At 41.5% G+C, this 22,710-nt stretch overlaps 1 protein-coding gene across 3 annotated transcripts in view; it reads right to left on the bottom strand.

Moving 5' to 3' along the window:
• Positions 1-21,664, bottom strand: part of PKD2L2 (polycystin 2 like 2, transient receptor potential cation channel) — a 30,683-nt gene extending 9,019 nt beyond the window's left edge. For all 3 annotated transcript variants that reach the window (XM_033140165.1, XM_033140166.1, XM_033140167.1), the window contains exons 1-11: positions 21,524-21,664; positions 20,433-20,534; positions 17,674-17,807; positions 14,972-15,228; positions 11,508-11,729; positions 10,318-10,546; positions 8,451-8,621; positions 7,216-7,397; positions 6,363-6,483; positions 3,302-3,403; positions 537-613 (exon numbers count right to left, since the gene is read on the bottom strand). In XM_033140165.1, the coding sequence (XP_032996056.1) occupies positions 537-613; positions 3,302-3,403; positions 6,363-6,483; positions 7,216-7,397; positions 8,451-8,621; positions 10,318-10,546; positions 11,508-11,729; positions 14,972-15,228; positions 17,674-17,807; positions 20,433-20,534; positions 21,524-21,575 (1,649 nt within the window). In that variant the 5' untranslated portion in view covers positions 21,576-21,664. The remainder of the gene's footprint in view (positions 1-536; positions 614-3,301; positions 3,404-6,362; positions 6,484-7,215; positions 7,398-8,450; positions 8,622-10,317; positions 10,547-11,507; positions 11,730-14,971; positions 15,229-17,673; positions 17,808-20,432; positions 20,535-21,523) is intronic.
• Between the last annotated feature and the right edge of the window lie 1,046 nt (positions 21,665-22,710).

Genomic DNA, 22,710 nt, shown 5'->3' with positions numbered 1-22,710 from the left:
CTAACCAGGAGAGTCAAGAGTTCAGCCCAAGAAATCTAACTTTAGTGGGGAAACTGAAACCAAATCACAACTCTACTGTCCTCCTTGATTGGCCTGCAAAGTTGGGAGTGGAAGAAAAATATGAGTATTGCTAGCAAATGGAGATTTGAAGTTAAAAGCAGTTGGAGAAATGAAAATGTTCAGAGACCAGAAGAAGTTAAACAGTTGCAATGGGTCCAGAATCCAGGTAAAGAAGAAGCTGGACACTGAGAGGGCTATCTTGAAGCTGCTTCACTGCTAAGTACTGGCATAAGTAGTGAACAGCCTGGTTTGGGTTTAGCTGGATGTAGTTTCCTGCTTTATTTTCACTTGCTGGCATTCCCTCCTATGTACAACTATTAAAGGCGCAGCAGCCCTGTCCTCTTTTTCATCTAGCCACCCAACAGGATAAAGGCAGCTCTAGTTTATTTAGCCCTAGTATCATCATTAGCCTGTACATGGAAATCAAATGATTGCAAAGTTTTAAAAAAGCAGCACGTCTGAAATGTGATTTCTACCTGTTTACTCCATACAAGTCTTCTGTCTGTGATGTCTGTCTCTTCAGTCTGAGTTTTACTAGAGCTTTATTGTAACTCTAAGTATAATATAAAGACAGAACTGTTAGGTGGATATCTCCCAAAACCATAGCTTGGCAATATATTCATTATATCTCACTGAAAAGTCACAAAATAGTGAATAAGCTTCTGAGTTGTCAGAAACTTCTTCAAACAGATGTTAAGCAAAACAGGGTGGGGGAAGAGCGAAAGCTGAACAGGATGTTGGAACCTCAAAGTTTGCAGTATGTATGAGTCTTAAGAGGGAATGCTGAAGTGTTAGGCAGATGGGCAGAGGAAACCAATGAGAAGGGGTGACATAGACCCATCAAATCCTGAGTCCCAACTGTTTTGTGCTGGTCAGGGTAGAAACAATGGGACTGGTTGGAGGGCTGACATATTTCCCCAACCCTATCCTGGGCTCATAGCAGGGGAACAGAAAGGATTTGGATCCAGAGGATGCAAAGATTTCCTGGATCCACAGACCCTTTCCCCCCTCTTCCTACTGTTGGAGGAGGAACAGTTGAAGTCCTGCTCTGCCCAGATACAGTCAAAGCTATAAAATTCTATGGCCACTGGGATGCCATTCCAGGGACATAGAATGCAAAACAATTTCAGAATGCACCATCTTTGGCTACTGTAACCAAGAGGCAAGCTGCCTCTTCCCCTCTATTTTTAAACTATGAAAGGTAACACTCAGATCTGTCTCCAGCACAACTTAGAACACACAAATTTCTTGTGAGGAAGAAAACAGAAGCAAAAAAAGTGGTACTCTTTATAAGTGATTCTGGAGATTAATTTTAGGTGGCAAACTGGGTAAAAAACACACAACTGAAACATCAGGAAAAAAACCTTGGAAACCATTCTTGGTGATGGGTGGTGCTGTGAAGGACCCTGAATGAGAGGCAGTGAAGGGAAGATCTGCCAGGGTGAGAAAATAGGAGGGGGGGAAAGCTCCCTGGTGAGAGCTGGGAAAGTCTACCTCTTTCTATGAGACGGTTAAGAGCTACCTTTGAGAGAGGACTCTGCATTTCCTTTTATCTTTCTTTTATTGTTACTGTTTTTATTTAATTATTTTATTTTATTTTATTTTATTGTATATGGAAAAACTTTAATAAAATTATATGGGTGGGGAAAGTAAAAAGTTGGCAACCATTCTTGTAACTGTCCTGACTGATTTTAGTTGTTGTATATATTTATCAAAAACCATTGTCTCAATACATTCAGTGCTAAATATAGAGGCTGGGCTGTGAAAAACAGCTTTAATAAACTTGGGTGGGAGTTCTATGTACTGGAAATGTCCATGAGATCTTTTATAAATGAGCCTCCTTAATACGTTCCCCATGATCATATCTGAGCAATAAGCAATCCTTTGCTTTTAAAAATGATGGAATGCTTTTATTTCAAGGTGTTAGAAATTATTACACCTGTCACTTGAACATCCTGTCACACTGTCACAGGATGTGTATTTCTGCACTCTGTCTTCGTCCTCTAGATGCTCAATTGCTTAAAATAAAGCAGCCTTTCTTCTAAATCCCAAGAATAAGGATAAGAAAAAAAGTCAATGGAAGCTACCATAAATTAGGTAGTATGTTACACTGGTGAATTTGGGATGAATCGGGCTTTGAACAGGGTGTCTACATAAGCACAAGGCAGAAAGTGTTTGTAGTTTCTGAATATGCAATGACTGCAAATATACACCTGGCAAATGAAACAGCCACTTGGGGGTCTCATAAAAACCACTGCTCTTAAATAAGCAAATCTCACATGAGATTCTCAATGAAACTAGATTTACATATTCACCAGCCACACCAAACACATGTTTCTCCCTATCACCATGGGACATTGCTAGTAACCCGTTTAAAAATATCATATGGTCAAAAAGACGACATGGGTAAAATAAAGTGATGCAAGCAGCTTTCACGTCCCAAAGGGTGTACCATATCATCCCAATGTAGGGATGGTTGAGCCCCTAAATACGAAGATAAGGTTGGAAACAAGTGGTGACTTTCTACTTTAAAATAGATTTTGCTGCACTGAACTGGTTTTGGGGACATGTGCTATTTTTCCTAGCCTCACAAATGCAGTCAACCAGAAACGACTCCTTGATTAGGGGATGCAACCCAAACAATGAGGTGACAAAACCCCATTCATTATCTATGGAACCAAAGACCCATTGAAGCCAAGTGAATTGCATCTCAATTAATTGGAACTATAGGAAATAGTCACCGAGTTGATCCTTTAAAGAACTTTATGAATAAAGCAAGTAGTCAGTAACTACTCATTATAGTTTCTATTATCTATGATTAAAATAGTCACGTGATTAAGCTGACATATGAACAAGCTTTTGATCACACACACAACCACTTTGCTCTTCCCTTTGTGTAAACAGAAAATAAGCCAGGAAATTTTCCATTAACTATAATTTCCCATTTTGTCCTCATGATAGCTTTGGAACAAGCCAGGATATTAAACTACTCCAAACCATTATACGAGTATTAATATACTTGTTTGTCCTGAAACCATTAACCATTAATTTCCCAGTCAGGATGAGATGGAAAGATTTCCTGTCTTGTTTACTTGATCTAACAAAGGGAGCAGCAAAGTGGCTGCAGGTACAAAATGAAGCTTCTTCACATCTCATCTTATTAAGTCAATATATGATTAACAAGCAGCCATTATTTTGTTGCTGACAATGGTAATATGAACAAACGCCAATAGGTGCTTACCTGTCTAATAAGATCACTGATCTCAAATTCTCTGCTTGGGATGACTGAAAAATCAGCTTTCACTTCAGAGTATGTGTCATTAATGATTGCCAAGAACATGTTCTGTGCAAAAGAGAAAGAATTTTGAGTCACAAAATCAGAGGCTGAACTTACAGGCAGGGGCCTCAATCGTTATTTGATCTGATCCGTAATGGTCAAAAGCAATGATGCCAGATTAGTCAATACAATATACAGTAGTAGCAATTAGAGTCAACAATATCTGCAAGGTGTAGTGGATAAGAAAAAATAGTGCATTTATAATAGAAGACAATTCACCAACCAATGATGGCTAATAGTAGTTTTTATTAATTTTACAACTCCTTCCAATGTCCCAATATTAAGATGTTGACGACACCCACTATTTTTTTCTCAGTTTGTCCTAGGGCATCATATCAATTGCTGGTTAGCGTCCTTGATGAAGATTTTACTTCCAAATTTTGTGTCATGTTTAGTACCTTAATAATAAGGTACAAATAAAACTTGATTGCAATTTTCCTCATGATGTTTGGATGACTACTACAAGATACTACAAGATACACTGTCCATGCCACTTGAAATGAGGGCCAGGGGTGTTTTACTGGTGAGAAGATTCCATTCTGTGTTCTACTGTGCTTAAAGGTAAAGGTACCCCTGACCATTATTAGGTCCAGTCGCAGACGACTCTGGGGTTGCGGCGCTCATCTTGCTTTACAGGCCGAGGGAGCCGGCGTTTGTCCTCAGACAGCTTCCGCCGCATCATGTGGCCAGCATGACTAAGCCGCTTCTGGCGAACCAGAGCAGCACACGGAAACACTGTTTACCTTCCCCCTAGAGCAGTACCTATTTATCTACTTGCACTTGACGTGCTTTCAAACTGCTAGGCTGGCAGGAGCAGGGACCGAACAACGGGAGCTCACCCCGTCGCGGGGATTCGAACCGCCGACCTTCTGATCAGCAAGCCCTAGGCTTTGTGGTTTAGACCACAGCGCCACCCGCACCCCCTATTCTACTGTGCTTAACCACCTCCAATTAAATAAGTATGTCACACTTCTGCTCATCATGATGACAGACGAAGTGCTTGAACCTGCCCCTCAACATAGGCTGTGAATTTGCTTACAAGTAAAGTTGTGTGCTATCAGTGTGCAAAGGAATGCATAGGAATAGGAAAGTGGGTAGGTCAGATTTCAAAAGATAATGGGGAAATGATGCAAGACTGATATAAGCAAAGGCTTACAATGGAAATTCAACAGGGCTTTCTTCATAAGACTGAAGCCTTAACAAAAGCACCCCATGTTTACAAACCTCTATTTGGGAAAAATAAGGTTGGGATGACTGAATGATTTAGTTTTCTCATCTTCTAACATCCCAGTTGCAAATATGAAAAGGTGCATTTACATTTTATAATCATGCCTACTTTTACATAAGCAATTGGCTCTGCTATTCAGTATTCAAGGTTTGTCACAGTAAATTGGCAGGGCAACATAATCAAAACAAATTATAAAAAAGAAAACTCATACCCCACCTCAAGTTCTCTAATTTTACCCTCTAAACCTGAGGGAATAGACAAATAAGAATGGTAAGCCTTTCTAAAATTAGCTCCTTGCTCCACAACATTTGCAGTCTACCATCTCTCCATCTCCCTCTTGTTGCATCCGTGCTTCCTTGCCAGATCTCCTTTTTCCCTGACTCATTAACAAACCATTACTAAGCTTAGCACTGCAAGGACTGCTGAAGTAAGTATCAGCCCTGAATGCTTAAACAGCAGAATAATTTAAAGTCATGCCTCAGTGCTTTACAAATGTATCTCTCAAAAGAAATTCCAGCAGAAGGTAGACCATATTGCACTTCTGTAAGTGGGTGAGTGCTCTCAGGCCAATTCTATAGGACATAAACTATCTGACTTTTAGAAGGCATATGAAGGCAGCCCTGTATAGGGAAGCTTTTAATGTTTGATGTTTTACTGTGTCTAATGTTTTACCGTATATACTCGAGTATAAGCTGACTTTTTCAGCACATTTTTTATGCTGAAAAAGCCCCACTCGGCTTATACTCGAGTGAGGGTCCCCAGCAGAGGCTGTCGGCAGTGGCAGAGGAGGAACAAGCAGCCTAAAAGGGCTGCTTTCAGGCTGCTGCTTCCTCTGCCTTTGCCGCTGTTGGCTTATACTCGAGTCAATAAGTTTCCCCAGTTTTTGTGGTAAAATTAGGTGCCTCGGCTTATATTCGGGTCGGCTTATACTCAAGTATATAGGTAATTTGTTAGAAGCTGCCCAGAGTGGCTGGGGCAACCCAGTCAGATGGGCAGCATATCAATAAATTAATAATAATAATAATAATAATAATAATAATAATAATAATAATAAATAGTTGTTGTTGTTACATACTTCTACAGGGCCTGAAGGGAGCTGAACACTACCTGGAGGGCCACACAATTCCCAACCCTGCTGTACTCAGTTACCTGGAAGTGGGTCTCACTGAACTCAGTAGGACTTACTTCCAAATAAGACATGCATAGGATTATACTGTTTTGTTTTTGTTCTTGGCTTTCTGGTGCTCATGGTTTGCATTAAAATATGACAACTTTGGTGAAATATATATAACAATAGTCTTTCAGCTTAATAAGTTGAGATATAAACACAACTTTTGCTTGCACACCAAGCTCTTTCACTCTTCCCTTTGCACAAGCCATGATTAAGTGGAAAGTCTCTAATTAACCATAATTGCAAGTTTTATCTAAGCCATGAAACCATGGTTACTAGCTTCAGAACAAACCACAGTATTAAAACAACTTCAAACTGTGGCTTGGAATATGGTTAATTGAAGCTTTCCTGCAAATTGAAAAGAACATTACTCGACTGTGCCAACAAAAGGCACATTGATATCTCAGCATATTAAGCCAATATATGATCATTTAAATACTGTCCCATTAAACTATGAACATGTGTACTATGTTTTATTACTCTGAAACCAGCCCAAATACAGAGATTTAATTACTTTATTTATTTTTTATTTGTATTTAATTGGAATTATCTAAAATACTACTTACCAGCAGTACGAAGAACACAAAGAACACAAATGTAATGAAGTAAATTGGCCCAAGAATTCGATTTGCATGCTCTATTTCGGCAAAGTTAAAATCTCCAAGCACGATGCGAAATTGGGTAAAACTTGAGAGGGAGCAAAAATATAGGAACAGACAGTATACAATATTCTTCTACAATTTATATTGAGTTAAATCTTATGATACAGCTTCTACTCAAGTTAAAAATATCAACCAATGGCTTCCATAGATTATCTGTTCTGAGTTTTCAAACCTATTTCTATATTGACTAGCTGACTTTATTATTATTACTGGTAAGCTTTTTACCTTGTTCCTCAGCACAGCTCCCAAAGAGTGTATAGTGGCAAAACAATTTAGACATAAAAGCTTAGCACAGCCTTGCTCAAACTGATGCCCTCCAGATGATTTGGACGAGAGCTCACATCATGCTGGCTGGGGTCAAAGCATCTAGTCCAAAACATCTAGAGGGCAGCAGATTGAGAAAGGCTGGCTTAGGTAACAATCTACTTTGTGCCCTGCATGCTGAAATGTTCATTCACAGTCATCATGTCTCCCTGTGCCTGGATGAGAACTGAAGTGGGAGGGGTTTGGAGATATATTGTTGTTTCATGTGCGAGCTCCTTTAAAATGGCTGTGAGTAAATGGGACACTTTGCCCACCCAGTCAAGATCTGCTGTGCCACCATTGCCCATTCCAGCTATATACTTTAACCAGGCAGCTCAGGCCTCCCACAACGTGCCATTATCAAACATCTCAGGCACTCTTAGCACTTCACTTAAGAAAATGCTGCTCTAACTAATCACAGAACTATATGAAGACAATCTGGAAGACTCCATACATGCAATTCTGAAAAGTGGAAAATTCGTCCACTTGAGACCCGAAGACCAGGTAACCCAACTGTGCGTATGCAAAGAAGATGATAAAGAACATGATGGCAAATCCGATGATATCTTTAGCACAGCGGGACAGAGTGGAAGACAGCTGGGTCATGGTCTTGTTAAAGCTTATGTATTTAAATATCTGGAAGAAAGCAGAACAGGATACATTGTGGTGGGACAAAGACCAAGCCAACAGCAGGAGCTGAAAGTTACCTGCTTAAATTTGGCAGGAAATCAATACTAAACTGGATGAATATTCAGGTGGGCCTGAAATGAAATAACTAGAGAAATGAAGTTCTTCATAAAAGACATATTATTTTGAATTTTTATAAAAAATTTGTATCTCATTCTTCTAATTCTTATAGATCACTTCCAGTGCTCACACAGTTCCCTTTTCCAGAGGAAGGTTTTCTGCTGGAGATTCTATATAAATCTTTATATAAATTAAAATAATCAGTATTGGAGGTACTGAACTTGGTGGACCTTTAAGCCCAATTTCAAACATTACATTGGTCCCTAGTGTGAGATCCCATGCTACTCTGGTAACCTAACAAACTGCAAAACAAGAGCAAAGCGATGGGGACTTTCTCTTACGGCACTTCCAGTGTAAGTTCAAAAGGGGAAATAAATGTGGGAAATGCACAAGCTCTTCATTTAACTGGAACATGGCATTCTCTCCATGGAAATTCCCTTCTGAACATTACATTAGAACAGGGTGTTCTAATATTTTTGGGCCAATGGACACATTTGGAATTTTGAGTAACTGCTAGGGCAAGTGTGACTGTGTGACCAGCCTTGACCAATGGAAGATTAGTGAAAAGTTAACCCATTCTTTTTTAAGCAATCTAAGTCATTTCATGGCCACATTAGCAGCCAATAACACTACACAACAGCTTTCCCCACTCCTATAGCTTAAGCAGGCTGCAATTTTAGAAGCAAGGTGATAAAGAACCTAACAGTCAATGTTACTAAAGTGGTATATTTGAGTCTCTCCCTGACAAATAAGGTACTATAGCCCCCTAAGGAATAAGCCTTGGCAGAGATTATGAATGTGGAGGAAAGAAGATCTATAAACACCTATGCAAACATTCTTCAGATAACTCTTTAAAATCTCTAAGAGAAAATTTGAAAATTTTCTGTGAGAAGTATGAAAATAAAACATTGTCAATATATTTAGTGATGTGAGCAGCAGTACCTTTATCCATGCAAAAAATACATTCACCGAAATCATATTATTGTAACGGGTCTGCCAGAATGAAAGGAAATTAAAGTCTGGATAAGCTTCTGAATTTGAGAGCAGACTTTCCATCAACCTGGACACTTCAATAGTTCGGTAAACATTGAAGCAAATAGCAAAAACAGACAACTGGAGGGGAGACAAGCAAACGTTTGTGAGGTTAAAATTTATATTTTTTTTCTGGTATATTCTTCATCTCTTAATGAAGTTGATTGGTAAAGGACTACGAGAGTAAATCATATCTGCCTATAAGCCAAATATGCATTAAAATGTATGTAGGGAGTTGTTGTTAATTTATTATTTATAGCCTGCCCAGCCACTCTGGGTGGCTTCCAACAACGGAGTAAAAATACATTAAAACATCAATCATTAAAAAACTTCCCTAAACAGGGCTGCCTTCAGATGTCTTCTAAATGTCAGATAGGTGTTGATTTCTTTGACATCTGATGGGAGGGCATTCCACAGGGTGGGCGCCACTACCGAGAAGGCCCTCTGTGAGAGTATTTATATGAGGAACATTTTATTTTATGAAACACCATAACTCATGCTCTTCTTCAGCATGAGGGTAACATTAATATTTTTCTTCAGGCATGGAATACTCACATCTTAAATCATTTTATAGTTGTCACCTGAAATAGAATGTTTTGGGGTACATGAAGAACTCATTTAAGTTTTATTGCTAGCTTAGCATGGTTTCCTCTAAAAGGATTCTGCGTGGGGTGAGTTTCCCTCAGATTTCAAGGCCCAAAAGAGGTATCAGACAGGTGTGTTTCTAATTTAGGTATCAATTTTCCTCCCAAAAGGAAGGTGATATATGTCCTATAATTCCTACTTTTTCATCCTAAATGGGTGAGAGCAGACTGCAAGGAGACAATTGAAAGCTTTCCCTTCAATTTTCAATTAGCTGCAGTTTAGCATTATGCCTGAACTTAGCTATGGTTTTTTGAAAGAAGCCACCTTAATAAACAAAAGTTTGAAGTTAGTTTCTTTCAGTAAACCAGTGCTTTTTTTTCTATAAAAAAATGTTTAGGGGTACTCTTATTTTCCTACTCATATTGAAATACTGCCCCTCAATGAGGCGAAACTTGAAGATTCACAAAATGTTTAGGGGTATGCGTACCCCTGTGTACCCCCAGAAAAAGCACTGCATTAAATCATAGGTAAATTACAGTTTTTGACATAACACTAAACCTTAACTAGTCAATAATGGAAGCAAAATCTGGAGGAAAAGGGAACACATGAGCCCTGAGGCTCTTGGCTCATTCTTCTAATGAAAAGCCAAAGTTTAACATTATACCTGACTGATCTAGTGGCTCCCAAGGAAACCAAGACTGAGCAGGGATTGCAATCCATGCCTCTGGATTCAACATAAATGCAGGACCACTCTGAATATAATCAATTTAATGTAGCCATGTACTTATGTAATTGTGGAAAAAGAAAACTTTTTCAAGCACTTTACTTTAAGGAATGCAGGGTATCAAAATTATTCTGATTACCAGTATGCTCACTGTAAATCATATACAAGCTAAGCTGTGGATGGCCATACAACACTGAATGCACACATTGATCGTGAGCCTTGCATTTTGACTGCTTTGGCCTGGTTTTCAGAAAAGAATTGCCATGTATAAAACACAGTTAACTGCCATGTTTCTCAAGGGGCAGAAACATACTAACTTTGAAGCTGCAAATGTTCCTTGCCCAAGGAACATCTACCCCTCTTCTCAGTGTTCCCACCTCTCTCTAGTGGCATAATAGAAAGCATCCTGTCCCCACACCCCAATATGGTTTCTGTCATAATTCATTTTCTGTAATTTCTTAGACTTACCAGGAGCAGTAACACATCCAGCCAGTTCCAGGCATCTCTAAAATAGTCCTTTTTCTGTTTCTTTAATTTTAAAACTTCTTGGATGGTGAAAGTGAAGATGAAAAGACAAAAAATGACTTCACAAGAGGCCAGGAAATAATCGTAATAGCTGACGTATCTGAGAAGCTTTACAGAGTGGAACTGCCAGGAGGGGATTGCACCACCTGTTGCAGGAAATTCCACAATGAGCCTGTGAAATGAAAGTAAAGGAGGATGCTATCCGGTAACACATAAGACTGATTCCAAACTATAAAGCTCACCTGGAGTAATTTCAAAGGCCCCTGCACTATTATTATGTCTCGATCAGTTGTAGCTAACCTCTGGCTTGGGGGGCTAATGTAGTCCCCTAAGCAAGTTTTCTGGGGGCCCCCAAGACCCCACAGATTTTGGTAGTGGTGGCAAAGCAATAAAAAATATAAACAGGCATGCACTGTAGTTGGCCAAGAGATTTAAATCCCTCAGCCCAGTCCAGTGCCCTGTTGAAGGTGCATATCACAACCTTCCACTTCATTTGATGAGCAGGGAAGGTACAATAATTCCCTTCCTCGGTAGATCAGCAAGGGCTCTGTACCCATGTGACCGCGCACACATGCATTCTGTGCTTGTGTGAGTATAAGATGCACATACCCACTTTTGGTCACAATCACCACTAGCATGCACCCAGAGAGCTGTCTAAGGATGTAGGTAGCTATTGAACCAAGTAAAGCTAGCCACTTCTGCTCTAGATATGAGGGTTTTGTATCTTGACACATTTTGAACATGTTACGGTTTTGTGGATCCAAAAAAAGCTGCTGCTCTATCGCATTCTGTCGAGATTTCAAACTCTGGCATCAGTGGAACTTTTAGGAAATGAAATGTAATACAGTCCATGCAGTGGCGGTACCCTAGATTTAATGCCTGAAAAGGCAAAGCAAAAGGCAAGGAATAGAAGGGTTTGTATGCTAAACCAGCAGCAACTTGAAGGAGTGGAAAGAAGAAGGATTTGATTTGAGCAGTAGATGTACCACAATTTTAAGAAGCCTGCACAGGGTGAGATTCGTCCATTGAGCAACAGAGCAGAGCATGCCATTATTACTTTATCAACGGAACTGGTAACACGATTACTTTATCTTGAAAACTGAATTTTAAGAACAGCAAACAGAAGAGCTCACCTGACCACACAGAAGAGGTTTACATTGGCATTATACATTGAAAAGTCAATGAAGATAACCCTTGTTCCTCTGGTGATCCAGCTATGCTTCTTGAGGAAAGCAAGTTTCGCTGCACTTTCTGCCTTGGACTTGGGCAAGGTGAACATAAATCCTCCACTACTGTATAGCCCAATAAGGCCCCAATGCCATGGGGAGAGTGATTTAGAAGTGGAATAATGCCACCTGTAGGAAAGAAGGGAATGGAGGCACTTCAGTTTACAGAAAGCACTTCCTCCCGTTTATTCCCCAAGGAAATGGCTAATTGAACCCTGCACTATGGGGATAACCAGCATCTGGGACGACCAGTAATTCCCGGAGTTCCTGCTCCCACTGGCCGTGAAAGGGTCCGCTGGTTATGAACCTGAAGGTCGTGAGATTGTTGTTGGGAGTTCTGAAGGTTTCCGAAGGTTTCTGAAGTTTCCGGAGGTTCCGGAGGTTTCCGGATAGGAAAGATAGGCAAAGCTAAAGAAGCGGCCAAAACTAAGAAGGCCAAATAAACTTTTAGAAATAAAAGAAATAAAGACTAAGAGACTGCAGTCAATGGTGAAGAAGCGCTCTACTGCTCTGTGCGGCTTGGTTTCTCTTTCGGTTTCTCTCTGGCTTGTCTCGCACGGATGTTCTCTCTTGGCTTGTCTCGCACACTCTCCACACCGCTACAGAGAGCAGGGGCTATTTATTAGGAAGTTAAACTTCGTCATAACGTTAACAATAACCAATCACAACGCTGTATCTAGGTGAGTTTCTGGGCGGGAAACTCTTAACTGACCGTTTACTAAGGCTGTTTTGCCGCGCTTTGCAGCAGGTGCGGAAGGATCCACGCAGCAGCTGCTTGCCTGATCTTCTTGCCTTCCATGCCTAGCGCGGAAGGTTACCTTACTGCGGCAAGGTGCAGGAGCACCTGAAAACGTATTCCTACAATGCACACCTGCTATTCACATTGGAAACAAAAATCTCATTTGTACCAGTTTTCTCCCACCCCCATCTAGATCAGGGCAAGGGGGTTAAAGGGTTAAAGTTCGCCTTCCCACCAGGCTCCCAATCCAGATTGTCCCATCCCCTATCCCATCCTGCTATTTACTTTTAAAAATTCAATCACATGAATGCAAAATTACATGGATGACATCTTTTTTGTGGGCGGTGTATACAGTAGAAAGCACATTCTTTCCCCCAAAGAATTCTGGGCACTGTAGGTTGTTAAGAGTTGCTGGAGGTGTAGCTCTGTGAGGTATAAGCTGCAGAGCCCAGATTTCCTTGAGGAAAACAATGTGCTTTGAATGTGCTTTAAAGGTAAAGGCATAACTCCAGTTGTACATAAGATGGTATGGTCAAGAAGTGCGGAAGGGCTGGGTGGGGAAATGGAAGGTGTGTAGAGGCTTGCCATTTCCCATAACAGCCTGTTGGGCTAACTGCACATATGCCTATGAAATGTGGCAGGGGATGCAGAGCAATAATATTGTCTTGAACCCTATAGTCATCCCACAGTGCACAGGGACTATACTGTGTTGTTTAATATGTGAATACCTCACCTATCAATTGATATGACCGAAATGGGTGGCAACCTAAGACAATACTGAAACAATTTTACAAATAATATCAACAAAGGTGCTTTAGCAAACATTTTAAAAACATAAAACAAATATCTATTATCTGGGATAATTTAAAATAAATCTTTAGACACTGGGGCAGCATTCAACTAAGTTTTACTCAAAGTAGACCCACTGAAATTAATGAACATTACTAAGTTAGGTCCATTAATTTCAATGCATCTACTCTGGGTAAAACTTAACTATGTTTACCAGTATTGGAATAAACCAGTCTATGAAACTCAAGGTTCAAAGTTTGTTTCAAATCTTAAGTTTGTTCCAGCCCTGGTAACTATATTTTCCTAACTTTGATGTAACTGAAAATCATGATTAATAAACCCAGGGAGTCTTCAATGTTGGTACACTGAGAAGCAAGGGACTCACACAGACCTAATTTTCTTGTGAGTGCAACCGGCACATTAGTTTCCATACATTCCCCTTTTTTCAGTCTTAATATGCAATTAATCGCTATTCTGTTGGTTGCTATCCACACTAATAGGTGGAAGTTGATGAAATGTATCTGTAATGTTGTTTTCTCCTTTCTCCCAGACACTCCTCCCTCACTGTCTATGGCCCATTTCCATTCTAGACATGCTTGCAGTTATTTCTGTATCTGTGCACGCACACACCTTCCTCTTAAAAAAAACAAAAACAAAAACCCAGGAAGAACATACAAGCAAGCATAACTAGTATGTTTCACCATGGGCAAAATGGCGGGTTGTAGGTGGGGGGGGGGGTGAATGACACTAGCACACACACCAAAAAATCAATCTGATGTGGCTGTACTCAGTTAGGTGTCATGCATTCTCTTGCTGTCTTTTTCCTTTATTATCATCTTAGCCCAGAAGCTTTAACACTAATATGGTACGGTACCACTGAAACAATTATATTTAAGGGATCTAGGCAGGAACCATGAAATTCTAGGTCAATGAGGTTAATGTTTGTTCCTGGACAACTTGTAGAAAGTTTGACACAACACTGTCCTTTTTTAAAAGCAAGTTGGGCCCAGTTTGGTCTCATCAATTTGCAACAGCCATGGTCATTCTTTGCGCTGGTTGGCAGGGTTTCCACAAGAGCCACACACACCCAATAGCGGCCATGGGGCCCCATGATCCTCCCACTCGAGCTTCTTACTCATGTGGCAAACAGCTGGCTAAATGATTTAGCGGACCTCCCGATGAGCCAAATTTTATTTTTAATATAGAGGTCTCTGATATATGAACTGTGAACATGCCTTCTGCATGCAGCAATTGGTGGAAACAGTCACAGTCACATAATTTGGGCCACCAGACGCAAACAGAAGTAGGGGACGGCACATGACAATGTACCTGCCAAAAATATGTGCTATTGTGCTTCCATACCAGCAGTGACTGTAGGTGCATACTGGCTCCTTTTTACTTCAGTGTTTCCACAGTAAGGGGAAATTCAGATGAAGGGGAGAGGGGAACATGGACTGGAATTTTTATTATGATGTTGTGTGAACCATGCAAAAACAATGAGCAACACCAATACCACAATAAATTCCAATCTAGAAGCACTGAAGGAGGGAAGGGGTAGCACAGGCACAAGGCTCATGCAAATATTGTCTAAACTAAGGCAGCGTTTGGTTCACCCTTATATGGGACAAGCTGATGTAGGTGCAAATCAGCAGGGGCCACTATTTGAGCCCCTTGACATATATTGTTTCATTTTTTTACAGTACAAATGCATTAATAATAGAATTTCTCAGTGCTCCCTAAAGAAGCCAAATCCCACTATTAAACTTATTTTGCTAAAGTATGTGTACAGTATGTTCAGATACAGTCAGATGGAGCAAGGAAAATTAAATGTCACGATACTTACTCAGAGCCATTCTTAAAGCCAAATGATTGTCTGTCCTCATGTAAATACTGATATTTACCATAGCATTCTTTCATAAATGACCGGAAAGAGGGATAGATAGAACATGTGTTGTTACGGACTTTTAGTTGCCGAATTCGAGGTACTCCTAACAGTAAATTCTCATAGTAGATAAGTGTGGTGTTTCTTTCATTGCGTATGGTGTCATTGTTGTACGAAGTGCCCCAATCAAGGCCATCCAGAAGTGGTCCTTCTATAAACTACATTGCATGAAATAAGCAGAAAATAAAAGTTTTACCAGAAGAAATTCATCATCTGAAACTCTTTTACTTGGAATAAAATATTATTGGAAATCCCTTTGTTACACCTGGGAATCTAGGAGGCACAATGGCCCTATAAAATGTTTGTTTATATATTTTGTTTGTTTTATACATCCTATTTGGACTACTATAAAAAAACCCAATTGATTTCACTTGGCAGATTAAGAGGTCTAGGAAGAAGAAGAGTTTGGATTTGATATCCCGCTTTTCACTACCCGAAGGAGTCTCAAGGCGGCTAACATTCTCTTTTCCCTTCCTCCCCCACAACAAACACTCTGTGAGGTGAGTGGGGCTGAGAGACTTCAGAGAAGTGTGACTAGCCCAAGGTCACCCAGCAGCTGCATGTGGAGGAACAGAGACACGAACCCAGTTCCCCAGATTACGAGTCTACCGCCCTTAACCACTACACCACACTGGCACTCACTTCACCCATCCTGGCCAATCACAGTTAATAGTTTACTGTGAATGTGCCAATCTGAGCTGCTTTGTTCCTCCTTGCTAGAACATTGAAGAAATAAACCAATATCCTTAGCATACATATTATGTATGAAACCAGGTGTCAATGTTTGTTTTGTTCAACCAAACTGTTAGGCAAAATGAGGCAATCATCACAGGAAGCAAATACTGCAGGCGGCAGCACCTGCTGCCCTTCTCTTGAGCCTTCTGGTTATTCTTCCCTGTTAGAAATCAAGAGCTGAGTGTTCCATACAGCTTCTGTACATGTAAAGGGCCAGGGGAGGGGAATTTTTGTCCTTTGCCTCAGGCAGCAAAATGCCTTGGACAGCCCTTTAAGTAAGCAAATAACAAATCTTGCCTACAGATCATGGTTTGTTGGAAGTGAAACAACTCATGATTCTTAGTAATGCGCGAACAAGGCCATAGGTCCTTAAATATTAATTTTTTATAATGGCACACTGAATTCCACTAAAAACATTGGTGATGGTTTTAAAATACTATAAATGCAGACAGCTATGTCTTATGTTAAGGGATGTGCCTCATGCACACAGAACACATCAATAATGTTCTGTTCATGCATAGATTTATGTAAAATCAGAGGCCCTGCATTTGCACAGGAGCTGTTGGGTTGTGTTCAGCATCTTTTTGTTATCTACAGTAAACTCTAAACTATAACAAACTGTGAAACAATAACATATAACTGGTTACTTAAATTGCATCTTTCTTCACAGAAATTAATGATACCAGATTCATCTCAGCACCAGACATAAGCATTACAGACCTCAGGTGAAGGCTGTTGTAAAGCACTTTATCACGTGACAAGAGGTCTGGAGGGTGGCAACATGATAATGGACCTTTTTACTCAGTGGCTCCCCATTTGCGGAATACATTCCCCAAGGAGGTTTGGCTGGCGCCTTCGTTATACACCTTTATATGCCAGGAAAAAGCATTCCTCTTTAACCAGGCCTTTGGCTAATTGACATCTAATGCCCTTTAAATGTGTTGTGGAAGGGGGGATTATTGGGTAGTTGTTGTTATTATTATTATTAATAATTTTTTATTGTAATTTTATGTTGTAAACTGCCTTGAGGGTACGGGGCAGTATATAAATTGAATACATAATAATAATAAATGAGCATGTGGCAGCTATCCAAAAAGCAGGTGTAAGGTTTGAACACCTCTTCCTATGTAGTCACCCCATTTGCATACAACATATCACAAGGTTTTATATTACAGTGGTACCTCTTGTTACGAACACTTCAGGTTGCGAGCTTTGCTAACCCAGAAGTAGCTGCTCCTGGTTGCAAACTTTGCCCCAGGATGCGAACGAAAATCTCAAGCCTTTGGCGCACGCAGCAGGAGGCCCCATTAGCGAAAGCGCGCTCCAGGATGAGAACAGTTTCAGTTTAAGAATGCACCTCCAAAACAAATTAAGTTCGTAACCAGGGGTACCACTGTACAGGGCTTTTGTAAGGATTACTAAGATAGTATACATTTGTGTACACTAAGTGCTTGGAACACTTAGGAAAAGTACTACATAAATATAAAGTAATCCAAAATCAATTATCACTGCGCCAAGGTAAAATATGGTGTTAATCCCAGATAGCAACAGATTGTGATGACAGCAAGATAAAAAGTAGAGTAAGTAAGTCATTTAAGTCCTGCTACCTGGCAGGACTTAATGCCAAAACAATAAAAAAGTCAAGTTCCCAACTTTACCGCTACCTATCTCTTGATGTATTTTCCCCAATCTAGGCAGGTTTCTGAGGGTACCCAAACCTACCCTTAACTTTATAGTGTGAAACAGTTTAGTGGTGATAGGACAGTAGCAGATTACAGAAACCATGTGTCTATAGTTCTGTGCCAAAAATTAGGTTTATTATTATTATAAGTTATGCTTTTCTCATTTAAAAAAAAAAAACACCTTACCTGCCAAAAGTCAGCAATGCTGCTCATGGATTTGAAGTCTGTCGGATCTTTATCTGACAGAGGGGTTTCTAGAAAGAGATTTGCCATAACTTTGTTTAGGTAATACATATCTGTGCTCACCATTCCAAATGTCACTAAAAGGAAAGAAATTAGGATAAAATCCTAAGCAACAAAGAGAAATGGGAAGACACTTCAAATTAGCAAATATCAAACACCTAATGTTTATTAGCAGGACCCCAAAACAAAAATACTGGAGTCTTAGTCAGAAATATCAAATAGGCAGTTATCACCTCAGTTACCGTATTTTTCCGTGTATAAGATGCCCCTTATTTTGGGGGACTAAATTTAATGAAAATGAGTGGAGTGGCCCAAAGTTGTTGAGCATTTTTAAGGGGGTTGGCAAAGTGGGCAGCCACTCCCCCCACGCCACTGCAGGTGGAAACGCTCCCTAGAGCACAGGCCCGCCAACCAGCTGGTTGCACAGTTCCCCCAGCCGCTGTGGAACGTTTTAGAGCGCACGTCTCTGCAGCAGCATGGGGGAGAGTTGCGTGTCCACCAACCAGATGGCTGGCAGGCACGCAGCTTCCCTTCCACGTTGCTGCAGGAAACGCTCTCCTCCCACAGTGGCATGGGGGAGAGTTGTGCACCCCCCAAACAGCTGGCTGCCAGTGCACAGCTCCCCCCCCAAACTATCCGTGTATAGGATGACCCCAGTTTTTTGACATAATTTTTGAGTCAAAAAACCTCATCTAATACACGGAAAAATACAGTACTATATGTAGAAAATATGCAGCTCTTGCAATGCAGTGTTCTACAGATAATCAATGAATTGTAGAGTTGAAAGGGACCCCAAGGGTCATCTAGTCCAACCCCCTACAATGCAGGAATCTCAAGTAGATCATACATGACAGATGGTCATCCAAGCCCTGGTTAAAAAAACTCCAGGGAAGGAGTGTCCACCACCTTCCAAGGGAGTCTGTTCCACTGTTGGACAGCTCTTACTATCAGGAAATTATTCCTGTTGTTTAGTTGGAATCTCCTTTCTTGTAACTTGAATCCCTTGGTTCAGGTTCTAGTCTCCGGAGCAGGAGAAGCTTGCTCCATCCTCCATGTGACAGCCCTTTAGATACTTGAAGATAGCTATCTCCACTAAGTCTTCTCTTTACCAGGATAAACATACCCAATTCCCTCAACTGTTCCTCACAAGACTTAGTTTCCAGACCCTTGATCATTTTGGTGACCCTCCTCTGCCTATGTTCCAGCTTGTCAATATCCATCTTAAACTGTGGTGCCCAGAACTGGACACAGTACTCCAGGTAAGGTCTGACAAAGGCAGAATAGAGCGGGTCTATTTTTTTCCTTGATAGGGACACTATACTTCTGTTGATGCAGCCTAGAATAGCATTAGGGCTGTTCTGTTGCTGTATCACACTATCGACTCATGTTAAGCTTCTGGTCTACTAGACCTATATATCCTTTTCACGTGTACTACTGGGAAACCAGGTGTCCCCCATCTTCTATTTTTGCAGCTGGCTATTCCTGCCTAAGTACCGGTGGAACTTTACATTTGTCCCTAGTGAACTTCATTTTGTTAGTTTGGGCCTTGTTCTCTAATCTTTTAAGCTCATATTGAATCCTGATTCTGTCCTCAGCAAGATTGGCTACCCCTCCCAGTTTGGTATCATCTGCAAATTTGATTGGCATCCCCTCAACACCTTCATCCAAGTCATTAAAAAAGATATTGAACAAAATGGGCCCACTTGTCACTTTCCCCCCATGATGACGAGGAACCATTAGCAAGCACTCTTTGCTTTCAGTCAGTTAGGTAAAGGTAAAGGGACCCCTGACCATTAAGTCCAGTCGTGTCCGACTCTGGGGTTGCAGCGCTCATCTCGCGTTACTGGCCGAGGGAGCCGGCGTACAGCTTCCGGGTCATGTGGCCAGCATGACTAAGCCACTTCTGGCGAACCAGAGCAGCACATGAAAATGCCATTTACCTTCCCGCCGGAGCGGTACTTATTTATCTACTTGCACTTTGATGTGCTTTCAAACTGCTAGGTGGGCAGGAGCAGGGACCGAGGAACGGGAGCTCACCCTGTCGCGGGGATTTGAACCGCCATCCAGTCTACATTTTACTAGCTTCTCCACAAGCATATCATTGGGGACTTTGTCAAAAGCCTTACTGAAATCAAGATACACTATCTCCACAGCATTCTCCTGATACACCAAGCTCTAAACCTCATTTACATAGCCACTTACCAGCTGTAAAGGAGTTATTTTGCATGTATATGAGTTAGGCTATGGGCAACCATCCAGGGGTCAAATGTCAGTGTTAGGTTGGGCCAAAAACAAATGGGGGCAGAGCAACAGATGTGATGTTGTACAATAGGCTAAATTCCAGCTACACAATAGATAAGAGATTTCTACACCACCACCACTCACACCCACACCTCCATCATCATCCTAGGCAAACAAGAGGCATTATCACACTTAAAGAACAGTTAAAGTAGGTTGTGAAACTCCTCTAGTGAGGACTGTAGTCTGGACAGAGTTCCCAGGGCTGGGTAGAGAAGTTTTGAGGAGCCCCTTCAGTTCCTGGGCCTAAGGTTCCCCATACTACATTATACCATTTCAAGTTGCATAGGCTTGCAAACCAATTAATTAATTAATTAATTAATTGCACCTTATTAAATGTTTTCAGGGGGGAGGGGGGGAGCAGCATTTGCATGTCAACAATCCCCTTTTCCCCATGGACTTACATATACACAGATCTGTTAGGAAAATTATGTAAATCAGTAGCTCTTGAAAGGTAGTTCTCATTTCAAGTTCTCTGCTATGAGTCAGTCGAGGTTTAATACTCCCTATAAAATATGAAGTTTTCAGAAAGAACACAAATAAAATGTGAAAAACTATTTAAAAGTTTGTGGTATGAATGACCAAACCTAAGCAAACAAAAGCACGCTTCTACATTGCAAGAAAAACAAATTTCAATTATCTGTAGATTGTACTAAAAGACAGATGCAAACTTAAATACTGTACATGTATATCAACTAGCTTCTGATAGCAGTGTGCAAGTAAGGCTATGTGCCAAACATTTAAAATAACGCCCCCCCCGAATCCTAGGAACTGTAGTTTACCTTGCGCAGAGCTGCAGTGCCAAGCACCCTTAACAAACTAGTTCCCAGAATTATTTGAGGGGAATCATGCAGTGCACTTTAAAATGCATGGCAAGCCTAACTGCACTTTCCTAGGAGAAAGCCTCATTGAGTTAAACAGGAGCACCTGCATGCCCTGCTTCTGAATTGCAGTAGCATCTACCCGGCTATTCCTGCTAGGAACCAAATGCCATTTGGTGCAATCCAAGTAGTCTCTACGTACTTGTTTCCTTAAGCTCATCATACAAAATGTATGAATTTGATTGTATGGGGGGGGGGGTATGCTGACACCTTGTCAAGCCACGTTGCCAACAATGGGACTGGGGGGAAATGGTTTGGGGGCGGGGGGGCGGCATCGAAGTGGTATCTACGTTTTGAACAGCAGCGGCATTTCTGGTTTATTTTTATTTTTACTCCAGGTCCTCAGGCCTAGCTTGGGAAGCGTCTCCTCCTCCCTCTTCCAAGCCTTCCATCATAAGAAGATTAAGTTTTATATTATCATTCGGCAGGAAACAGGAAGTAGTGGGGATGGCAGTGTCGCCCTGAAGCTAAGGACTGGGCAGGCTGTGGCCCTGTCTAGAGGCAATGTCAACGTGGCGAGAGACCAACTAAGGCGCTGAGCCAGCGAGCAGAGGCCTCGTTCGGCCCTCTCCCCGACAGCTCCGCTCTCCGCCCCAGCAGCCATTACTACTCACCGAAACTGCTTCGCCGCTCTAGGACGGACGAGTCCTGGGTGGACACAGCCATGGCGACTCTTGGGAGGGAGAAGAGGAGCCGCTTCTCTTCGCGGGGCGCTTGCCTCGCCCCCGCCCCGCGCCGGGTTCGAAGTAACGAACGGGCCGTCGCCGCCGGCTGCCTCGGAGGGGTAGAGGCTGCTTCGCCCCGCGGGACGCGCCTTCGGTTTACCCCGCCAAGGTGCCCCGTCAGGCATGCGGGCTTCCACCACAAGTTCCGCCCCAAAAAGATTGACTACAGCTGGGGACGCATACATACTAATGCTACCCCCTTAACCCATCACTCCCGTGGGGAAATAAGCCTGCCAGTGCCACCCTTTATGATTTGCCTGAGAGTAAGCCCATGGGAAAATATGAGGCATACTTCTGAGCGGAATTTCTCTGTGACTAGATTGCTCCCCCCTCCCCATTTAATCCACACAACAACCCTGTCAGGTAGGTTAGTGACTGGCCAAGGTCACCCAGTGAGCTTCATGCCCAAGTGGGGATTTGAACACTGGTTTATCCCAGGCCCTGGTCTGGCACTCCAGACTACTACACCGCATTGGCTGTCAAATACAGTATAATATTAGGTATAAACTTCATTTTGCAGTTAAGATAGCTCGCCAAGTGCACAGGCAGCCGAGGCTCCTTGTACCTCTTTGCATATCCCTCAGGTGCTCTGAAGTCATTCTCATGTTGCTGAATGGGAGTCATTCGAGGAAGAAGTCATAAGTTAAGGTTACAGCCTTGGGAATTGTATGGATGTGGGGATTTCCAAAGTGGAGTTCGTCACATCTAAAACCAGCAGCTCCACCTGCCAAAATTCCCACCTCTTCTCAATATAAAGTTACAGAAGCCCAAGCCTGCTTTAATAATGTAAAAAGAGCTCTTCTGGATCTTCTTATAGGTTAAAAGCCCTGTCATTGTCCAGCATCCTGTTCTCATAGTGGCCAACAATATCTCTATGAGAAGGTCACAAAGTAAGACATGAACGCAACAACACACTCCACACTTGTGATTCCCAGCAACTATTATATGTTTAATCAGCCTGTCTAGAAAGTTGGAAGAGCTTCATCCTGCCAGTAATATTGGGAGGTTAATTGATGTGGATGTTTCAAATCATGTCAATTAACTCTAAAATATCATATTATTGTCTTTATAAAGTA

Source organism: Lacerta agilis, chromosome 2, assembly GCF_009819535.1.
Source record: "Lacerta agilis isolate rLacAgi1 chromosome 2, rLacAgi1.pri, whole genome shotgun sequence".
NCBI classification, from domain to species: Eukaryota; Metazoa; Chordata; class Lepidosauria; order Squamata; family Lacertidae; genus Lacerta; species Lacerta agilis.
This window is presented reverse-complemented; position numbering and strand designations above follow the sequence as displayed.